Source organism: Tursiops truncatus, chromosome 13, assembly GCF_011762595.2.
Source record: "Tursiops truncatus isolate mTurTru1 chromosome 13, mTurTru1.mat.Y, whole genome shotgun sequence".
Classification (NCBI taxonomy): Eukaryota; Metazoa; Chordata; class Mammalia; order Artiodactyla; family Delphinidae; genus Tursiops; species Tursiops truncatus.
Window position 1 is genome coordinate 7,871,586 of NC_047046.1, and position 21,616 is coordinate 7,893,201.

Sequence of the window (21,616 nt, forward strand, 5' to 3'; positions counted from 1 at the left end):
TTTGGCCACGTTGAGTCTTCGTTGCTGCTCATGGGCTTTTCTCTAGTTGCGGCGAGCAGGGGCTATTCTTCGTTACAGCTGAGGGCTTCTCGTCGCGGTGGCTTCTCTTGCTGCGGAGTGCGGGCTCTAGGCACATGGGCTTCAGTAGTTGCGGCGCATGGGCTTAGTTGCTCCGCAGCATGTGGGATCTTCCCAGACCAGGGATCAAACCCGTGCCCCCTGCATTAGGCAGGTGGATTCTTAACCACTGTGCCACCAGGGAAGTCCTTGTCTTGGGGATAATTTTAAAAGTTGAGGGGGTCAGAAGATATTAGTGCTTAGGGAAAGCCTGCAGACCTTTGCAAGCATCCTCTTATTTCACAAAGAGGAAACTGAGGCCTAGATCTGGGAAGCGATTTGTCTCAAGTTGTGCAGTGACTCAGCCCTGTGTCCTCTCTTTCCTGTACCCTTGCACCTTCAATTTGGGACAGCGTTTTCACTAGGATCCCCACTTTTAAGTTTACAAAGTGCTTCCAATAATTGTGTGAAGCCACTAGGGCGGGTCCTATTATCCCCACTTTGCAGGTGAGGAAACAGAGGCCCAGAGCGGTTCAGGGATGTACCTAAGGCCTCACTCCACTGAAGTAGTGGAGCAGTATTTGAACGATGGCCAGTGCTCTTGATAATAAACTCTGGCTCTATGAGGTGGTTGAGGAGATATTCCCAAGGAGCAGAAAAAAACCAGTCCAGAAGCTTGAAGATGATAGAGAACGTTCCAGAACTATGACGTGGGACACTTGTGTGCAGTCTCTGAAGAGCGGGCTCAGTGGGGGTTTGGAGTCAGTGCCCGTGCATGCTTTATGTTGGCCTTCAAGGTGACTTTCCACAGCCTCCTTCCGGCTCTGAGCCCGTGGCTCTTGGAACTGACTGATGGAGCCTTCAAAGCAAGGGCCATGGGGCCACGGATTAATTTCTGCAGCTGGAATTTGTTGGATGTGTGTGTAGCCTGTGAGCTCAGAGAACCAATGAGGAGGGGAGGGGCTGCTGCTGAGCAGGTGGCCTACTTAGGAACTCCAGGCACCGCTCTGATGTGGAAAATTTCTCCTGTAACCCCTTGACTTCAGGAGCCTGAGTTTCAGCGCTGTGGATCCCTTGCAGGCTCCAAAAGGCACCTTGTCCCTGTCCCCTGCCCTAGGGGTGGCTGCTCCCCAGGACTTGGAGTACCACATTCCCTTCTTAGCACCCATCTGTCCCTTCTGTCCCTTTGGGCCACTTGCCTCCCGCTCGGAGACCCAGCGCTTGTGCCCAGCTCCCCTTTGCCACCAGTGGCAGACCGGACTGGAACCTGAGAAGATGGAGGCCCGGTGCTTAATCTCCCAGCTCAGCCTGGAAGGGACTGGCAGGCCTCAAGCGTCCCCAGTGACCCCTTGGGCGAGCGTCTCCATCTCTTCCCTCTTCCTTCCTTCTCCTCTGCCCAGTTCATATTTAAGGGATATGATCTGAGTGTTTAAGAACTAGACTACACAACATTGTAAAGCAACTATACGCCAATAAAAAGTACCTAGAAGAAAAACTAGGCTAAAAATCAGTGTGTTGGCCCTGGAAGAGGACCTAAAAATGACCTAACCCAGTGGTTTTCAAAGGGAAATCTCAGGAATCCAGTTCTGAACTCCTACCCCCTTCCCACTTCAGCCTGAGCTGCTTGTTTTTATTTATGTATTTGGCTCTCATCAAAGCTTCTGTTTGAAGGAAGAGATCTGCGGCAATGAAAAAAAAAATTATAAAGGCCGACTTCTTCCTGCCTTTTCATGTGAGGCAGCTGAGGCCTAGAGCAGGGGCAGTCAGGGTTGCTGGGACTAGGGCTCAGTCCAGGGCTCTTGGCGCTGTCCCAGGGCCCTTGAGGCTCCCACTGCTCATTCTGGGGTCTCCTGTGAGCCATCACTGATGGAGAAACAAGCCAGGCACCTGTGCCTCCAGCCTGGCTCTTCAAGTGAGCATAACGAGCCTGGTTGGGGCTGTGGCTTCAGAGCTGAAATTGGTCTCTCTGAGAAGTCCACATGGGGGAGAAAGAGCTCCCTTTCACTTTCTGTCTGATTGGGACCCTCTTCACTTTGTTTTTTGTTTTGTTTTTCTTGTGGTACGTGGGCCTCCCATTGCTGTGGCCTCTCCCGCCGCGGAACACAGGCTCCGGACGCGCAGGCCCAGCGGCCATGGCTCACGGGCCCAGCCGCTCCACAGCATGTGGGATCTTCCCGGCCCGGGGCACGAACCCATGTCCCTTGCATCGGCAGGCGGACTCTCAACCACTGCGCCACCAGGGAAGCCCCCCTCTTCACTTTGTATTCAGAGCCACATGGATATTTCCATACCTGCTTAGTAGCTGGTGGGTAAATGTGTTGCAGACCCTACCATGTGCCAGACATGGTGTTAGCCTCTCTTACATTGAAGGGCCCGTTTTACAACTAAAGACCGTCCAAGTCTAGAAAGGGTAAGTGAGTCCCTGAAGCCATAGAGCTAGTAACAGCTGGAATTTATAAAAATACTTCTGATTGGAGAGGATTTTGAAAAGTAACAAGAGTAGACAGACGGGGTGGAGTGGTGGTGGTGGGATGAATTGGGAGATTGGGATTGACATGTATACACTCATATGTATAAAGTAGATAACTAAGAGAAAAAAATTCTATTAGATCACAAAATCTAAAAAAAAAAGAATAGACAAAGTATAATGAACTTCTGTGTACCCATCATTCAGCCCCAATACCCATGAATCTGTGGTCTTGCCCCTTCCGTCCCCCCATCCCCTTCCTCTTTTTGTGCAATGTTTGAAGCGTATTGAGACATCATGCCATTTCATCCCCAAAGTTTTCAGTATATAGTTCTAAATGTATATAGTATAGTTGATTTACAAGAGCAGGGGTTTTTAAAAACGTAATCACAATAGCATTATCATACCTAGCCTTTTTTTTTTTTTTTTTCCTCAAAAAGCTTCATTGTTCCCATTTGGCCCAAGGCTTGGGAGAGGGCTCCAAGATGGTTAGAAAGCTGCCCAGTGGCTGCATTGAGAGGCTTCAGGCAGAAGCCCTGACACCAGAGGGTCTCTTCAAAGGCTGCTTCAAAGTCTCCTAGTCCTGCTTGAGGGTGAGCGTGTCAAAGAGATCCTGGCCCAGCCCAGCCTGGGGACCAGCCAGCCTGCGGAGGTCAGTCAGGTGGTCACCCATCTTCTTGATGAGTTTCACCTCCTCACTTAGGGAGTGGCTCCGGGGAGTCACAGAGGTGGGGGGCTGCATGGCCAGAACCCAGGGCATACAAATCCAGAAGGGCCTGGTTCAGGTTCTCCATGAGAATGGTGGCTTCCGTAGCGTCCTGGGTTTTACCCCACTCATCTTGGGGTGGCTTCTGCACGCTGGTTTTGCGTTTTCAAGAGGTGCTTGGTGCCCTCGTGCTTTTCCTCTGCCAATTCGTGGAAAAAGTGGCCCACGCCCTCCAGAGTCACCCCCTGGCACATCGTCACCGTTGAAATAGAAGCCCAGAGAGAGGTAGGTGTAGGAGGCCCTCAGATGCATGTTTACCAGGCGGTTGATGGCAGCCTCCACTGCGGTGGAATATTTCTGACGCATCCGGGAGCTCACAGTTGATCGGTAATAAGGAGCTAAGCGCAAAAAATGATGTTGGCTGGTCCTGGAGGCCCCTGATGCCTGAGTGGTTCGTTCTGAAGGTTACCACTGGAAAAATGGCTGGAGGGTGGTTGGAGGCTGGGGAAATGGGCGTCCCTGGGTCTTTTCCTTCCAAACATTGTTGAAGCAAGAGACGGATGCTCAGGACCATGGAGTGCACTCTCACACCTAGTCTTTTAAAAACTAGGAACCTTAAAAACTAAGGAATTTAAAAAATTCCTTAAAATGAGTAAATATACATTGTTCAAATTTCCAGTTGTTTCATATATAGCATAAATGTTACTTTCTTTTTTAAAAATATTTATTTATTTATTTAGGCTGCACCAGGTTTTTAGTTGTGGCATGCGGACTTCTTAGTTGCATGCATGCGGTCTAGTTCCCCGACCAGGGATCCAGCCTGGGCCCCCTGCATTGGGAGTGCGGAGTCTTACTCACTGGACCACCAGGGAAGTCCCTACTTTGTTTTTAAAGTGGTCTTTATTTATTTATGGCTGCATTGGGTCTTCGTTGCTGCACGCGGGCTTTTTCAGTTGCGGTGCGCGTGGGCTACTCTTGGTTGCGGTGCGCGGGCTTCTCACTGCGGTGGCTTCTCTTGTTGCGGAGCACGGGCTCTAGGCGCGCAGGCTTCAGTAGTTGTGGCTCATGGGCTCTAGAGCGCAGGCTCAGTAGTTGTGGCGCACGGGCTTAGTTGCTCCGCGGCATGTGGGATCTTCCTGGACCAGGGATCCAACCTATGTCCCCTGCGTTGGCAGGCGGATTCTTAACCACTCTGCCTCCAGGGATATCCCCCTACTTTTTTTTTTTTAACAGTTGTATGAGTCAGAGTGTAAATAAGGGTCTTGCATTGTGATTGGTTGAGGTGCCTTTTCAGTCTCTTATTAATAATCTCTGGGCTCTCCCTCTATCTCCCATTGGATTGTTTGACCTGTAGAATTTTTCATTGCCTGGATTTTGCCTTGGAGTAGCTTAACATGCTCTTCCATTCTCTGTTGTTTCTGTAAATTGGTAGTTGGATATAGATGCTTGATCAGATTCACAGTCTGTCTCTCTCACTCATTCATTCATTAGTTCATTCATTTTATTCTGACTGCCTCATAGATCCATCAGGAGGCACATGTTAGGTTCTCTCTCTCCCTCTCTCTCTGTTGTTAGCAGTCATTGATGTCTATTTCCATTATTTTATCAGGGGCTGCAAAGTGGTGATGGTCTAATTAATTCTGTCATTCCTCCCCCCGCCCACCCCCATTTTTTGGGGGGGGGGCCATGCCATGCTGCATGCAGGAATCTTAGTTCCCCAGTCAGGGATCTGATTAAACTTGTGCTTCCTGCAGTGGAAGCACAGCGTAACCTTTTTTTAAAAAATATTTATTTATTTATTTATTTGGCTACTCTGGGTCTTAATTGCGGCACGCGGGATATTTAGTTGCGGCATGCAGGCTCTTAGTTGCCGCATGCAGGATCTAGTTCCCTGACTAGGGATCGAACCTGGGGCCCCAGTATTGGGAACGTGGAATCTTAACCACTGGACCGCCAGGGAAGTCCCTCCTTTGCCATTTATTGGCTGGAATATATTTATGGAGAGAAACTTTTCCTCAACTGCTGTTTGCTTCAGAGCTGGCCTTTATCTCAGATTCGTCAGACTCCTAAGCCAACGGTCACTTCAATCCGTATTGTTCTGCTTCCCTAGGAAGTGTGCTAATGTTCCTGCATTTCTCATCCTCACCTGTGGGCTGGAACCCAGTGGGGTTGAATCGGGTTACTGGTGCACTTGCGTTTCCCTGGAGGTTTATGGAGCCCAGGCACCCAGAAGAACCGACTTCCCTTCCTCCTCCCTCTATTCCCACTCCAACTCCTCCCACCAGCTGAGGCTTCCAGGACACCTGGGGAGCCGGATGGAGCTCCCTGCACACCGAGGAAGCTATTCTTAGAAGCGCTCCAGATACAGCCCCTCGGCCTCTCCCACCCCCAGGCCTCTGCCCTCCTGTCCTGCTCAGCCCCAGCTGCTCCTCACGGCTCTAACCACTCCAAGTCCTGACTTCCCTTTTTGGCTGAGGGTGGGGCAGGCCGAGGTGGGTCAACTGGGGACCTGTACCTGGCTAGGAGCAGAGTGGGGCGAGTGTGCACAGGGAGCCCTGGGGATTGTGTTGGGGAGAGGGGGTCTGGAAACCTTGTTAGTGCTCAAAAAAGTAAAAAACAGGCCTTTTCTACCCACATCCTTCTTCTGTTCAGGAGAAGAATTGCGTTAAAAAAAAATTTATTGAGGTGAAATTTACATAACATAAAATTAATCATTTTCCCGTTTTCTTTTTTTAAAAAAATATTTATTTATTTTGGCTGCGCCAGGTCTTAGTTGCAGCATGTGGGATCTTCGTTGCGGCCTGCGGGATCTTTAGATGTGGGCATGTGGGATCTTTTAGTTGCGGCATGCAGACTCTTGGTTGCAGCACGTGGGTTCTTTTAGTTGCAGCATGCAGACTCTTAGTTGCGGCATGCAGGATCTAGTTCCCTGATCAAACCCGGGCCCCCTGCGTTGGGAGCGCAGAGTCTTACCCACTGGACCACCAAGGAAGTCCCAAAATTAATCATTTTAAAATGTACAGTTCAGTGGCATTTAATACATTCACAGTGTTATGCAACCATACCGTCTGCTGGTTCTAAAACATTTTCAACACCCCGAAAGGAGATTCACACCCCTTAGCAGTCACTCCCATTCCCTCACTCCCAGCCCCTGGCAACCACTCACTTACTTTCTGTCTCTGTGGATTTGCCTATTCTGGACATTTCATGTGAATGACATCATGCAACATGTGACCATTTGTGTCTGGCTTCTTTCCCTTAGCATCATGTTTTTGAGGTTTATCCATGTGGTAACATGTATCGCTACGACAGATCTTCCTCGACTTATGATGGGATTACATCCCAATAAACCCATTGTAAATTGTAAGTTGAAAATGCACGTAATACACCTAAGCTACCAAACTTCATAGCCTCACCTCGCCTACCCTAAATGTGCACTTACATTAGCCTACAGTTGGACAAAATGATCTAACACAAAGCCTATTTTATAATAAAGTGTTGAAAAGCTCATGCAATGTATTGAATACTGTACTGAAAATTAAAAAACAAAATGGCTGTAAGTGTTTTGGTTGTTTGTGATTGTGGTTGACTGGGAGCTGCGGCTCCTTGCAGCTGCCCAGCATCACAAGAGAAGATCATATCACTAGCCCGGGAAAAGATCGAAATTCAGTATTCCAAGTACAGTTCTATTGCATGTGTACCGTTTTTGCACCATCTTAAAGTCAGAAAACCTAGGTTGAACCATGGTAAGTCGGGCTCCATCTGTACTCTCCTTTTTATGGCTGAATAATTTATATTTTTTATTAGGTATGTTTTAAGTGGATAGGAGACTTTTGAAAGAAAAAAATATTTTTTAGAAAAACCAACTTTGTTGGTCATTTAGTGCCTAGTGTTTTTGTTTAATAACAGCTTTACTGAGTTATAATCCACATACCATACAATTCACCCATTTAAAGTGTACAAGTCAATGGTTTTTCATTTGTTCACAGAGTTTGTGCAGTCATTGCCACAGTCAATTTTAGAACATTTCCATCGCCCCTCATAACCCGCCCCCCATCCCCCCCATTAGCCATCCTGATTATGTTTTAAGATGGTAAGTGGTCAGTCCTTTTGGACTGACTGGCAGAGATTTAACTGGCTCTGATTTCCCACCATGTCACTTTCTCCACCTGTAATTATAAATGAAATTGGCCAGTTAGGTAACACTTCCTACTTGCAGGCACTTCTCAAGAATGTTTCATGTACATTATCTCATTTAAGTCACAGGACAACCCCATAGGTTGGCTGCCATTTTTGTCCCATGTTACAGATGGGGGGAAACTGAGAGATGCTAAGAGGTCTGAGGTCCAGCTGGGGTTCAAACCCACAAAGTCTTAGCCTAACCACTGTATTGTACTGATGGGGCAGCTGAGCTCCAGGCCTTTAATGCCGACTTGCACCAGCCTCTAGGGCTGTGATTCCCATCACCTACCTGCTCAGCAAATCCCCTTCCTCAGGGGGCTTTGCAGATGGAACCCTGAGCAAGGTGAGGGAGGAGAGACAGGAGGAGAGGCAGGGGAGGTGGAAGGCTGGAGGCCAGCCAGAAAGCGGAGGGAGCTTGGGGGCTTGTTCTCTTCCCCTCCCCCACTCTAACATAGCAGGTTCTCTGACAGGTGGGCTTTCCAGAACAGCTGAGCAGAGCCCACCTGTTCCAGGAGGCCTGGTAAGGAAGGAGCCGGCCCTGCCCAGAGCATGACCAGAATTTCCAGGAAAGTTCAGGGATGCCCCCTGGTGGATTTGCACTCCTGACTCAAAAACAAAGCGGTTCTCCAAGGCTTCCCTGAATCTGTGGGGTGACGAGCCAGCCACTGAAGGCGGGGATCATTTTTCAACCTTAGCCTGTGATCAAGATTCAGTATTGCAGAGGGCAGAGGTGGGGGTTGGGGGTTAAGAATTAAGAACCTGGGTTCTAGCATAAGATGGAATTGGCTTCAAATCCCAGCTCTGCAGCTCGGTAACTGAGCATTTTGGGGCAAGTTAGTTGTGGTGGAGGGAAGCAGATGGACTGGGGAGGGATTCATTTTAAGATTGGAGAGTGACTTGGTGAGGAAAACTGATAGGACCAGGTAACTGAGCAGACAGGGCGTAGGGTGAGGCATATGGGGGATGCTAGGGCGGGGCAGGTTTAGTTTTACGGGGCCTCCCAAGTAGGATCTGCACCCCCAGCTGGCTGGAGCCACCAGCCTGTGGATTCTGCCCCCAGGTAGCCGGCGGTTGGTGGATGTGATGGACGTGAACACCCAGAAAGGCACGGAGATGAGCATGTCCCAGTTTGTGCGGTACTATGAGACGCCCGAGGCCCAGCGGGACAAGCTGTACAACGTCATCAGCCTTGAGTTCAGCCACACCAAGCTGGAGCACTTGGTCAAGCGTCCCACCGTGGTAGGCGCCCCCCCACCCCCGCCCCGGCTGCAGTCCCCTCCCCGGCCAGTGCTGGCCAAGCGTCCCACCGTGGTAGGCGGCCCCCCCCACTCGGCTGCGGTCCCCTCCCCGGCCACCCTCCGCCTCCTCGTCTTGCGCGAGCGAGCCAGCCTGCCAGCCTGCGCTGGCCCAGGGGGAGGGCGGGAGGCGTTTGGAAGCAGGGAGGAGGGTTGAGGTGTGGTGATGGGGTCCAGCTTAAGGGCACTCGGAGCCAGGAAGCGCTGACGGTGGCCTGGCTGGATTTCAGGTAGACCTGGTGGACTGGGTGGATAACATGTGGCCCCAGCACTTGAAGGAGAAGCAGACGGAAGCCACGAATGCCATTGCAGAGATGAAGTACCCGAAAGTGAAGAAGTAAGACTGCCTGGCTGGTGGCGGGACCTGGGAGGGGGTGGCTTTCAGCCTTGTGGGGGGCGGGGGCTGGAAGTGAGCCTGGGCTGAGACCACGGCCCTGCGGGGTCGCTGCTGGGACGTGAGGGCTGGGGGTCCTTGGTGTGGGCAGGTTGGCATCTTGCTTCCCTGGAATGCAGGGGCTCTGCATTCTGCTCCGGGTCTGGATTCTCCATCCAGATAGTTCTTTGGCCTCCCTGCCAGCTCTCCCTGGGGGGATGTGATCTGAAGAGGAGGAAGAGTAATGGGAACCATGTCTGTGTGCATCTGTGTGTGCGTGTGTGTGTGTGCATGTGCGTGTGTGTATGTGTACTTGTCAAACATTCGTTTTCTCCCTCCAAGTGACAGCGTGTCCTGGGAGTGGATTTTTAGGGGTCCGCCACGGACCCTTTACTTTTGACAAGGGCTGGGTAGGGGTCTGGTATTTTTTGCTTCCCGCTGTTGAGACCTGGGACCTCTGATTGAGAAGAACCTTTCCTGAAAAAAGCCAGGGGCCACTTCCTCACCAGACATTCCTTAGAGAGACGGTGCCCTCTAAGCGGGAGGTTGGTGGTGGGCTGGGAAGGTGGCCACATCTAATTGGAGGGACATCACTACATGTGGTGTGACCATCAAGTCCTGAGACTGATTATTTAACATGGGCAGAGGTAGCTACGAGCACCTTCCATGTTCTAGGACTTGCGTGGCGGACCCTTGGGATGAGAAAGTCACCTTGGGGCCCGTACCATCTCAGGCCCTCTGTGTTTCCATCTTCAAAATGAGAAGGAGATGCTGGTGGTCCAGGCAGAACTATTGCTTTGGGCTTCCTAGAAGAGTTGGCTCTGGTGACTCCAAATCCATTAGTACCTCTCTGCTCAGCCCCACTGCCAGGAGTGACCCCAGGAGCTTAAAGGCTGTGAACTTTTCATTCACTCAGCCCTTCATTCAGTGCATATTGAATGCAAACTCTGTGCCAGGCTTTGTAAGGGAGGCCAGCATGCTGGCCCTGGGCTTCTCAAGGTTTTGCTTTCAAGCTCTCTCTCTCTTTAATTACCTCTCAGACATTTTTTTCTACCCTCAAAGCTGAAGCTCCTTACACCCCTTGGATCTGGGCTGCCTCAAAGGGAAAGATTGGGCTCAAGGAGGGGTTGGTAGGAGGGTTTTCAATTCTGTTTTGTTCCGATCCGATCACATCAAAACTTATGGAGCCCTTGGAACAGGGAAGTAAAAGATGAACAGGACTAAAAGCCCCTACCTTCTGGAGAATGTGCCATTAACATGAGGGTAAGGTGCAGCTCTCATCCTAGGCAGAGGGAAACAGGTTCCCAGAAGGAAAATGGGGAGAGAAGGAATCCTTTTGGGCTGCTGGCATCAGGAAATCATCTTGGAGAGGATATTGACCTGGGCTTTAAAGGACAGAGGAGATGGGACGGGAGTTGGGGAGGGATGGCAGTAGGCAAGTGCCAAGGTCCTCGATGGAATCACGGAGGCAGAGCTTGAGGAAAGAGTGTGAGATTCAGATTAGTGAGAGGCAGATCCTGACCCTCGTTGATTGAGTGATTGATTGATTCAGCCTATAAACTGAACATCTGATTGGTGTTGGGCACCGGGAATAGAGCAGGGAGAAAACCAGATGAGCTCCCTGCCCTCATGGAGCTTACAGTCTATTCAGGAGACATGTTAATCCAACAGTCAGAGAAACAAATGGAAATTTGCAGCTGTGATGAGGCCACAAGGCAGAGACCCTCGGTGCTATGGGAGCGTGTACCAGGGGATTCACTGGGTTAGGGAGGGCAGGGCAGGCCACCCTGAGCTGCAGTCTGAAGGGGAGAAGAGCTACTTAAGTGAAGAGGCCTGGGAAGAGCTTTTCTGGCTGTGTGCAGAGAGCCTGGAATGGTGGGGAGGGCTGGGGACAGGACGGGGCTGAAGGACTTGCCAAAGAAAGGCCAGTGGGGCTGGAGCAGATCAAGGGAAGGTCAGTGGTGCAGGATGCGGGGTGGGTCAGGCTGACAGGGCCTGACAGTGTCATAGTAAGATGTCTGTATTTCTCCTAAGAGCAGTCGGAAACCTCTGAGATTTTAAGCAGAGAGAGGTATGTGTTCAGATTTGTATTCTGCAAATTCTGCAGCTGCCGTGTGGATTGAAGGAGGTGGGGGCAGACTGGTATGAGGAACCACTGCATCATCTAGATGAGGGTTAGAGGAGAGCACAGGACAAACAGGGCATGTATTTAGGAAGGTAAAATAGACAGCCTTGGGTGACAGATTTCAATTAATATCTACTTTGTCTCTCTGAGATATTCAGTATTCTACACTTTATTGAAAGATTCCTTTAAATAGTAAGTTCTGTTAATACGTTGAGAATTCTATCTAATTACCAGAAAAAGGCTCACACACAATTTTCTAGAACCACATGTCTTGGACATATTGGTTGGACTATGTGGCAAATAGATTTACAAACCCTGTCAGTGGCCGTGGGAACTTGTTATAGGATTTGAACCTTGTTAGGAAGGAAATTGTCACCTTGGAAGTGGTCCACTTTGTTCGGCTGAAAAGAATGCTGATTTCAGTTAATAAGCAAGGTAAAAATCCCATGATGATGAAGTCCTCTGGGATCATAGAATGGTTCTTTGGAATTTAATTAAAACGACACTTTCTAGAAATCACAGAGCCTCCATGCTGGAGGTGCCTGGAGAGTGGAGACAGCTGAAGGGCCACCTGAACTGAAGGTTTGCAGGGGGGACGAGAGGAGGGTTACAAACCCATGACTGACTTCTCCCTGGTTCCAGGATTTATGTCGTTTGATCATGGTGAGGGGGTTAGGAATTTTAATGGGTTTTGGTTCAGTTATTTAAGACAAGGGGTGGAGACAGTTGTCGAAGGGGTAGTTGCAACTTTGTGGGAGACAAAGATTTCTAAAGAGTATACTAGTGTGGGAATTCCCGGGCTGTCCAGTGGTTAGGGCTTGGTGCTTTCACTGCTGTGGCCCAGGTTTGATCCCTGGTTGGGGAACTGAGATCCCACAAGCCACATGGCGTGGCCGAAAAAAAAAAAAAAACAAGAAAAAGAAAGAGAGTATACTAGTTACCTCTTGCTGCATTTACTTTGTATTTTGTGCAAGACACTCTTCTAAGTCGTTGGTAGAATACAGTGAATAAACAAAGTCCCTCTTCTCATGGAGCTTGTATTCTGGCTGGGAGAAGAGACAGGCCAGCAAACAAGTGAATAATATAATTTAGGAGGTGATAAGTGTCATGAAGAAGCAGGATAAAGGGAAAAGATGATGACAGGGTAGGCTGAATATCAGCTGTGCCAATGCATTTCTGCCACGGCCTCCCCCCAACCCTGCCCCTAATTGCTGCCCCACAGAAATGTTTTGGCTGTACAGAATTATTTGTCTTGGAAAATTCCATAATCGTACAAACAGTGACAATGATTTGGAAGTACCCCTGTATTAGTTGTTTACTGCTGCATAACAGGTTACCCTAAAACTTCACAACTTAAACAAATTTATGTCTTAGCATCAGCTCACAGCTTCTGTAGGGCAGGAATCTGGGTGTGGCTTAGCTGGGTGATTCTGGCTCAGAGTCCTGAATGAGCTTGTGTCAGAACTTAGACCTGGGGAGTTCCCTGGCTGTCCAGTGGTTAAGACTGTGCTTTCACTGCCGAGGGCCCAGGTTCAATCCCTGGTCGGGAAACTAAGATCTCACAAGCTGTGCGGCACGACAAAACAAAACAAAACCCAAAACTTAGGCCTGGGCCTCAGTTCTTCACTATGTAGGCCTCTTCATAGGGCTGCTTGAGTGTCCTCATGACATGGCAGCTTCCTGCCCTCCGCCAGAAATGGTTTGAGAGAGAGCAAGGAGGAAGCCACAGTGCCTTTTATAACCTAATTTTGGAAGTCACATACTGTTTACTTCTGCCATATTATAGTAGTTAAAAGCAAGTCACGAAGTCTAGCCCACACTCAAGGGAGGGAAATTTGGCCCTGTCTCTGGAAGGGGTGGGGAGCTCTCAAAGACTTTGTGGACAGGTTTTAAAACCTCTGCAATCTCCTGGGTCTATGCCATGGGCACACCTTTTTCACTTAGGACCGTTGGGTATTTTAACACATTCCAGAAAGAAATTAGTGAGTCTTTTCTGTTCTCACCTGCTCCTGTAGCCCACTGGGCTTGCAGAAATGAGGTTTGCTGGTGTATTAGAGATATACAGTGGACTGAAAGAGCTCAAAAGCCCAGCCAAAAGGGGATCCCGTGTAAAGCCTACATTTGGCCCCCCAAAATTGAAAATTGACTGCATTTTCTTCCCATGTGCTTTCTGGGGGTACGCAGCTGAAACAGGATGAAGACAGGCACTGGGATGACCAAGTTTCGGGGCTGCCTCTGTCACTCCCTGAGCTATGGCAAAGCTTTTATCTCCTCTTAGAGACTCAGTTTTCCCTCCACAAAGCGGTGATCCTGTCATCCCTGCCCTGCCTCCCTCCATGATGTGGGGAAGATGGAGCCTGCAGTGGATGTGAAATGTGGTTGGGATAAGATGTTTGTCTACGTGGCCTCCTGTAGACACACAGGGGCTGCAGCTGCCATTGGAATCCTGGCATCCTCTGCTTTTTAATCTGCCTTCCCTCGCGTTTGCATAGGGCATCTCTACAGCCGATATTTAATATTTACCGGCTCACTCTCATCAACCGCGTTTGCTGGCATCATAAATGATCGTCCCTGTGTAATGTATCACGTAGAGAAACTGACCTAGAGAGGCTGCTGATGTCACATGTGGGCCACGCCCCGGGCCCTGGTCTCTGGATTCCTGGCTTTTCCCTTCTACCTCGAAAAGAAGAACAAAGAGAGCCAGCCTTTCCTGTGGTGCCAGGTATGGCCCCAGGTGCTGTGTTAGACCCTTAGCACCCAGATCTCAATGATACTGGAAGCAGGTTACTATCCCCATTTAACAGACAAGGAAGCTGGAAATCATAGTGGTTCAATGCAGTAATGGATAGAGCAGCTGAGTGTAAGACAGTAGGGGCTGGTGTGGCTCTGGATAACTGGAGAGGCAGCCTTTAAAAAACATTTTTTTTAAACGAGTGCTGGCCAGACCAAGCATATCTAGGGCAGCTGAGTATAAGACAGTAGGCAGACCAAGCATATCTAGGACCTGGTTTGGTCTGTAAGGGCCACCAGTTAGAGGGCCCTGACTAGTTTTAACAAATGAGATGCTGAGATCCAGAGGGGGGAAAGGATTTGGTCCCATGTCACATAGCTGGTTAGAATAATTATAGGGCTGTTGCTGGGTACTGCACTTACACAGATGAATCTGGTGTGGTCCCTACTCACAAGGATCTGGGCATTTGTGACTTAAAAAGTAATATGGGGGAGTTCCCTGGTGGTCTAGTGTTTAGGATTCGGTGCTTTCACTGCGGAGGCCCGGGGAACCAATCCCTGGTCGGGGAACCATCCTGCCTGCTGCGTGGTGCAGCCAAAATAAAAAATAAAAAAAAAGAGAAAAGTAATATGTCTCCCATGTGGACAGCCTGATCCTGTTGTCAGGGCCTTCTCCTCTCTGAGTTCATTTAATTCAATGACTGGTGCTCAAATCCAAGGTGGGGATTGTCTTTGTCATTACTATCTTTTCTTTTAAATAGGCAAAGCATACATAAGGTAAAAAATTCAACCAATTCCAGGGAGTTTACAGTTTAACCTCACAGCAGGCCATCAGGGAGGTACTAATGGGTGAGCCATCCAGTAAATGACACAAGGAAGCAACACCCTGGGCCAGGGCGTTGACCACCTTTAAATGGCTTAATGTTCAGTTCCCTAAAATGGAGATTATTAGGTTGTTTTAAGGATAAAATGGTATCATGCCTGTAAGCAGATATTATTATGAGCACTTGATAATTGGAACCTATTAATTAATAATGCTGGGTAGCCCAGGGAATGGGATTTGGCCAAAGAATCGAGAAGTTTGATTTCTGCCCCTGCAGACACCATACCACCATCTCCTGGCCCCCCTTGTGGTTTATGGGGGAAGGGTGGGATGGGAAGAGGGCTGTGGTCCTGATGAGCGTGCCCTGGAGGGGGGACTTCTGATGTGAGCTGGACTGACTTCTTCAGTTAGTGGTTGAGGTTTGGCTGTAACCTGCACACTCTGCTTCTTGAGATCTTGGGATTTATCAGGGACACCTGGGGAGAAGGGCTGAGAAACTCTGAGACAGGCTGCTTGGGTAAGCACCCCACTACGAGGGTAGTGATCAGGGTGAGTCACCACCTCTGAGCCTGTCTTGCTTTCTCATCTGTAAAATGGGTACAGTCCCGCAAATGACCTTACAGGGCTGTTGTGAAGATTGGATTAAGTAATCAAAGTGTTTATCTCAATGAATTGCCACAATAGTTCTATGATGTGGGGTTACACAGCTCCTAAGGGGGCAGGTAGGGGCAGGCGCAGGAAAGAGCATCTTAGATTGCAGATGAACGTCAGGTCACCTCCCTGCCCCCAGGGCAAGGAAGCTGCTGAGAGAGGGGAAGTGGTTGTCCAAGGTCACAGCTAGTCTGTTTTAGGGCCAGAGCCGCATCCCTGATCTCTGGGCTGCCATACCCGGCATCAGACAAGCCCTCCACCCCCTGGCACTGGTCCTTTCTATAGCTTTGCCCCGAGGGGTGCGTTTCAGGAAGGTGGTTTTGCTGGGTCGTCGCCTTCAGCAGCAGGACGGCGTCCACCCTCCCTGAAAACGGGCGTGCGGGAGTCCCCGAGCGCCTGCCAGTAGAACGGAGGTGGGGAGAGCTACCCTCGTGCCCCCACCCAGCCCGGGCGAGGGGGCGGCCGTGGGCGGCGGCGTCCCCTGGCGCTGGTCGGGCGCGCTTCCCTGTCGCCGCCGCGGCCTCCCTCCGCCTCCCTGGCAGCCGCCGTGCCGCGCGGGTGTTCAGTTTCTGAGCGGGGATGAGCGCAGGCTGCGCCCGGCTCCCCGAGAAAAGAACGAAGCGAGCGAGGGCTCCGCGGTCCTCGACAGGGGCCTGGCAGCACCGTGGAGGGGGCTCGGCTCTGGTCGCCGGGGCCGGACGAGTGTCGAGCCTCAGCCGCCAAAGGGGACGCCCGGGAGCCGCGCTGCAGTCGAGGGTAACCGCGGGCGGGGCTGGGCGGGCGTTCCTGCGCTGCGCCCCGCGGGCCCCGGGCTGCCCGGGAGCCCCTCACTCCTTCGGGGCGCACCGGGGCGGGGTGTGGGTCGCCTCCCTCCCGCGGGCTGCACGGCCGGCGTCACGGAGCCGCTCTTTGTGTCTCCCGGGGCTGCGCGTAAGTGTGTAGCGTGTGTGCACGCGCGCTCGGCGCCTCCAGCCCGGTCACCCGGTGCCAGCTTTCCAGGTCCCCCCGCCAGACCTTTGCCCGAGGGGACGCCGCCTGGGCTGCCGGGGGAGTTTCGCTAAGTTGGAGGGAAAAGGGCGGAGTGGGGCTGCCCCGCCTCCCAGACCCGAGGCAGCGCCCCAAAGTTGGTGCTGCAGGTGCAGCGCCCCCTCCTACCACGCTCCTCCCCAGCCAGCCCCGGCCTTGGGAGGTGGGAAGCCCCCAAAAGCTTAGGTCGCGGGTGCGGGGTTTTCAGGCGCCAACTTGGAGGGTGTCCTACACAGATGCCGCCTGCGCCGTGAGTGGGGGTGTCGAGGGGCGCGGCTTTCCGGGCAGGGGGCGGCCGAGGCGGAAACCAGGCCGGCTGGCCGGCCGCGGTGAGAGCTTAGCGGCCGTGGCACCGAGCCGGGGTGCCCATGTGACTGCGGTGTGCTTTGGAAGAGGAAGCTGTTAGAGGTCAGTGCAAAGGCGTCACGCCAGAGCGAGCGAGAAGCAGGAGTGAGGGGGGAAACGCGGAATGAGTGCGGGGCAGGCGAGGAGGCAGGCGGGGTGACGGCTGCAGGGGCCCGGGACAAAAGCCGCCCCGTCCCAGCTCCCCTGGCCACCCTAAAGCGTGCACTTGCCCGGCAGGAGGGGCGGTCCAGGCCTGGCAGCCAGGAAATGAGGGACATGGGAGGAGGGGCCTTTCATGGAAAGGCGGGGCTGGAAGTGGCTCCCCCAAGCTCCGAGGGGCCTCGGAGGGTGCTGGAGGGTGACTGGGAGGGCAGAGCAGACGCAGGCTCAACTTGGAGAACTTTCCCTTGTACGCAGCAGCCGCAGCTCGCAGGGATTCCGTTTCCGCGTGTGCTGGGGAGGCTGGAACTGCGGCAGGAGATTGGCAGGTTGAAGGTGGACGACCTGTTTGGCCAGGACGACCTGTTTGGGGAGACTTGGGTCCTGGAGCCCAAGAACCCAAGAGCCAAGCTCCTCTCCTTTCTGCTTTGGGCCCCTGGGTGGGTATCCAGCTGCAGACTGAAGGAAGCACCTCGCCTTTCTCCACCCCACAAACACTTAAATTGTTTCCTCCAGACTGTGTTCTGCTCAGGCCTGGAGGAGGTGGAAACCAAGGTTAGATTAAAGAAAGAGAAGAAGAAAACCGAGAGGAAGAGTGGTTTTAGGAAAATGAGGACTAATATTTTGAAGTGGTGCTTGGAGAGAAGAGGCCGGCGTGGTCCATGGGGGTGGGGTGGACTAGGGCTTTAGCAGGCCCCCTACCCCTCCAGTTCCTTGGAGAGAAGAGAATCACCCAGGCCTTCAGAGTGGGGACCTGGCTTGGGTGGGCCGGGAGGAGGCAGCAGGGTGTGGAGGCGGAGCCGGAGCCGGAGCCGGAGCTGGGACTTTAACAACCCCAGCGCCAGCAGCACAGCCCGCGCCTGTCTTCGTGACAGGGCTGCGTCCTGTGCTGTCAACTACACCCCTCCGATGGGGTTGCTAGGCAGCGGGGCTCTGATGTGCAGGAAGGCCTTCTGATTTGTCAGCCTCCTGCAGACACATGGTTAAGGCTCCTTCCAGCCTATCCGGAGGAGGGACGCGGGGCACGCCGCGTGCATACTGCCGAGCCCCGGGTCCACCTGAATGTGAGGTGCAAAAGGCAACCAGAGGGAGGGGGCGCCTGGAACCCTCCAGCCTCCTAACCAGCTCAGCCCACGTCCCCCCTGGCCCCCACCATTATCTCCTCTCAGGCTGCTGGCTCCTCCCTGCCCGACCCCGCCCCATTCCTCTCCTCTTCCCAAACCATGGAAAAGCAAAGTGCAGCGGGGAAAAGCGGTCAGTGGGGTAAGCGTGTGTATGCGGGCCTCCGGAGGTGCGAAGGTGTGGGAGCATGAGCCGTGGGGGACTGCCCCAGCCGTGCTCTTGTGGCTTTTGGGGGAAGGGGTGGGTGAGAGGGAGGGGGCCCTGGCACTGCCGTCTGCCAGGCCGGGACCTGGAAGCCTGTCTGTCCCCCCTCCTCCTAAGCTCTGCTCACCCCTAGGAGGGCAGCAAGTGGAGGGAGGAGGGAGGGGACGGGTGAGTTCCTGTAAGGAAGGGTGGGTTGTCTGGCAGTTGCTAGAGCTTAGAAGGGGGGCTGCTGGCAGGTTTCTTCTCCCGAATGCCCTCCCTCTGTCCAAGCCGCTCAGGGCCGGGCTCTCCCTCTCTAACTCCTTCCCTCCCTGACTCCTTCCCTCCCTCTCTGCCACTCCACCCCCACCCCCACCCCGAGGGTCTTTATCGCTTTACTTTTTTTTTTAGCAGCTTTATTGAGGTACAGTTCACATACCATTCATCCACTTAAAGTGTACAATTCAATGTTTTTTAGTATGTTTACAGAGTTGTGCAACCACCATCAATTTTGGTACATTTTTGTCACCCCACAACGAAGACCTGTACCCATTAGCAGTCACTCCCCATTTCCTCCCAATACCCCCAGCCTCTGGCCACCACTAACCTACTCTCTGTCTCTGTAGATCTGCCTACTCTGGACATTTCATACGTGGAATTATACACTGTGGTCTTTTACGGCTGGTACCCTTGTACTTCCAGCTGCATTGCTTACTTTGCAGTCATTTGCAGTTTGCCTTGCCATTTAACTTTCCCAGGGTCATGCTCCCTTAAGAGTGTTTCATCCTTAATGGCAGGGGTCTTATGCTTTTCTCTAAGTGCCATGCCTGGCTCTGGGCTGGACCACTGGTTGGCTCTCAGTACATGATTGTTGAATGAATGAGGAGATGAATGGGGACTAGTAATTGGCAAGCTATGCAGGTGGTTTACAGCTGAATTCCAGAGGGCCCAGTTGCTGCAGAGGGACCTGGCAGCTTGGGAGAACTGCAGGTATAGGAGCTGGAAGGAGCAGAAATGAAGCCTCTTGCTTGGGTAGGAGGCAGGGGTGGGGCAAGAGTAAAAACCGTCTTCGAGGAAGGAACCAAGTGGCCTGTGGGTTGCCAGCTCTCTCTCTCGGGAACCTGAAAACAAAAATGCCTCTCCCAGCCTTGGGGGCAGGTAGCCAATGCTTGAGATTCGCCACCTGATCACAGGGGCTTCCCCCATGGGGAACTCCGATTAGATTTGGGTCTAAAAAAAAAGAAAATTCCCCAGTGTCAGCGTTTATAAAAGGGCAGCAGGTCAGGCATCTCTGAAGCTGTTTGCTCGCCTCCTGTGATTCAGGCATTGAATTGTTTTTCTGCTTCCCCGCCTCTGTGCTGCAGGTACTGTCTGATGAGCGTGAAAGGTTGTTTCACTGACTTCCACATCGACTTCGGAGGCACTTCCGTTTGGTACCATGTTTTCCGGGGTGGGAAGGTGAGTTGAGTCTCTTCACATCTCTGTACACACCTGGCTGTTTGTGCATGGAGGGGCTTGCTCGCCTTTCTGCTTCTGCCCCCCGCCTCCAGCCAGACCCCACCCTGTGAGGACTTTCTCACTCTCTGTCTTCTTCTGGAGGGAAAGGTCAAGGTCAACTCCTTTGCATCACATCTGGTCACCCTTTCACACCTGCTTACCCAGTCCAGTGTCCTACGCATCTTGGGCCAGATTAGAACTCCAGATGTGGCTCCCAAGAACCTCCAGCATTTCATTTCCCCCAGCTGTAATTTCAGCTCCAGCACTGGGACCTTTTAACTTAAAAGTCTAGTTGCCTGCAAGAACAGTTTACATTAGGGACAGACATCACCCAGAGAAAGGGCGTGAGGCATGTGTTCAGGGTGCTCCTGCTGTGTCTGCTCCTGTGTGCATGCCCACGTGGGGACGTAGGGGTCCCTGCATGGAGGTGGGTGCTCCTTGAGAATACGTGTGTGCTGCCCTGCTCCTCTGGGTCTGCGTGTGCATTTGTCTTAACCGAATGTGTTGGAAGAAATTCCGGGTAGGAAGTCATCCCTCTTGGTTCCAGATGTTTTTCCTCCTTCTCCAGAGCCAGCACAAGCTGGTTTTATTTATTGGGCCATTTTATCCTACAACTTAGGAAATTCCCCTTCTTTTCCTTCCCCCACCTCCCTGACAAGCCCACGGCTCAGGAGAAAGAATGTTCCACTCAGTCCAGGAAGTCTTCCCACCCTGGTGTTTCAGCTGGAACGGAGATTCTCTAAAGGCGGGCAAGGGGTGTCCCAGAAGGGCGGTACAGCCTTCTCTGCCACCCCAGAGACCCTTTGGGCCTGGTCCTGGAAGGGTGTCCGGGGATGTGTCCTCCCCCATCCTCCCTGCTCCCAGGCAGGTGGGGCTGTCTTCTGGGTTGTGGCAGAGCCTGGAAGAAATCAGAGACTTTGGCCTGGATCTTTAACTGATTGCTTCTTTTTCCTTCTAAGATCTTTTGGCTGATTCCTCCAACCTTGCACAATTTGGCACTGTACGAGGAGTGGGTGCTGTCAGGCAAACAGAGCGACATCTTCCTGGGAGACCGTGTGGAGCGATGCCAAAGAATTGAGCTGAAACAGGGCTACACGTTTTTCATCCCTTCCGGTAGGTTCCCGCGAGGCTGGCGCTGGGCTCTTAGCAGCCTCCTGTTGGCCGGGTGGCCTCAGCCAGGCGTTTAGGCCAAGTGATGGGGTTTCTCTGGGCCTCCTTGCCCTTGGCAGTCCCTGAGAGAAGGAGAGAAGCAGGCCTCAGGCTGCAGGGAAAAATAGCCTCTCACATCTTACCTGTTTTTTCCTGCCTGTGGGCTAGAATTCTCTCTTGGGGAGAAAGCCTCCTGAGGGCCCTCCCTCAGGGGAAGTTTGAATGCCTTCCTCCAAGATGTCCTGCTGAGATTTCTGAGGGTGAGGATGAGGGTGGTCCTGTGGGGAGGGGAGGGGCAACTTTATCCTGATGGCTGGGGAGGGGGGAAGGGGGAGTTGGCCCAGGGGAAGAGGGTAGAGGGGAATGCACCCAGAGTGGCAGCTTCCTTCCTGCAGAACAAGATGAAATGTAATTGGGATCAAGGTCAATTTCTGTACTTGGACTCGCCCCTTTAAAAAAAAAAAAAATTAACTACAACTATAGCAGAGGGCAATAATTAAGAGCATGGGCCCTGGGGCCAGAAAGCCCCGCCCTAATTCAAATTCCTGCTCTGCTGCTTACAAGCCTGACTTCCTGGAAATGACTTAATCTCAGTGCCTCAATGTTCTCATCTGTAAAATGGAAGACTTCCCAGGTGGTAGTGAGGACTGAGTGAACCGAGACCTATTGGCCTACAGCTCCTGGGAGATGGGCTGAGGGCTTTTGGCCAGTTACAGGCTGAGTCAC

At 52.1% G+C, this 21,616-nt stretch overlaps 1 protein-coding gene across 24 annotated transcripts in view; it reads left to right on the forward strand.

Moving 5' to 3' along the window:
• Positions 1-21,616, forward strand: part of KDM2B (lysine demethylase 2B) — a 122,557-nt gene that overhangs the window by 17,664 nt on the left and 83,277 nt on the right. For 7 of the 24 annotated variants that reach the window (XM_073790043.1, XM_033836854.2, XM_033836855.2 and 4 more), the window contains exons 5-9: positions 6,493-6,593; positions 8,473-8,651; positions 8,938-9,044; positions 19,609-19,702; positions 20,701-20,854. In XM_073790043.1, the coding sequence (XP_073646144.1) occupies positions 6,493-6,593; positions 8,473-8,651; positions 8,938-9,044; positions 19,609-19,702; positions 20,701-20,854 (635 nt within the window). The other 17 variants (XM_033836859.2, XM_033836860.2, XM_073790040.1 and 14 more) reach the window with 11 other exon arrangements.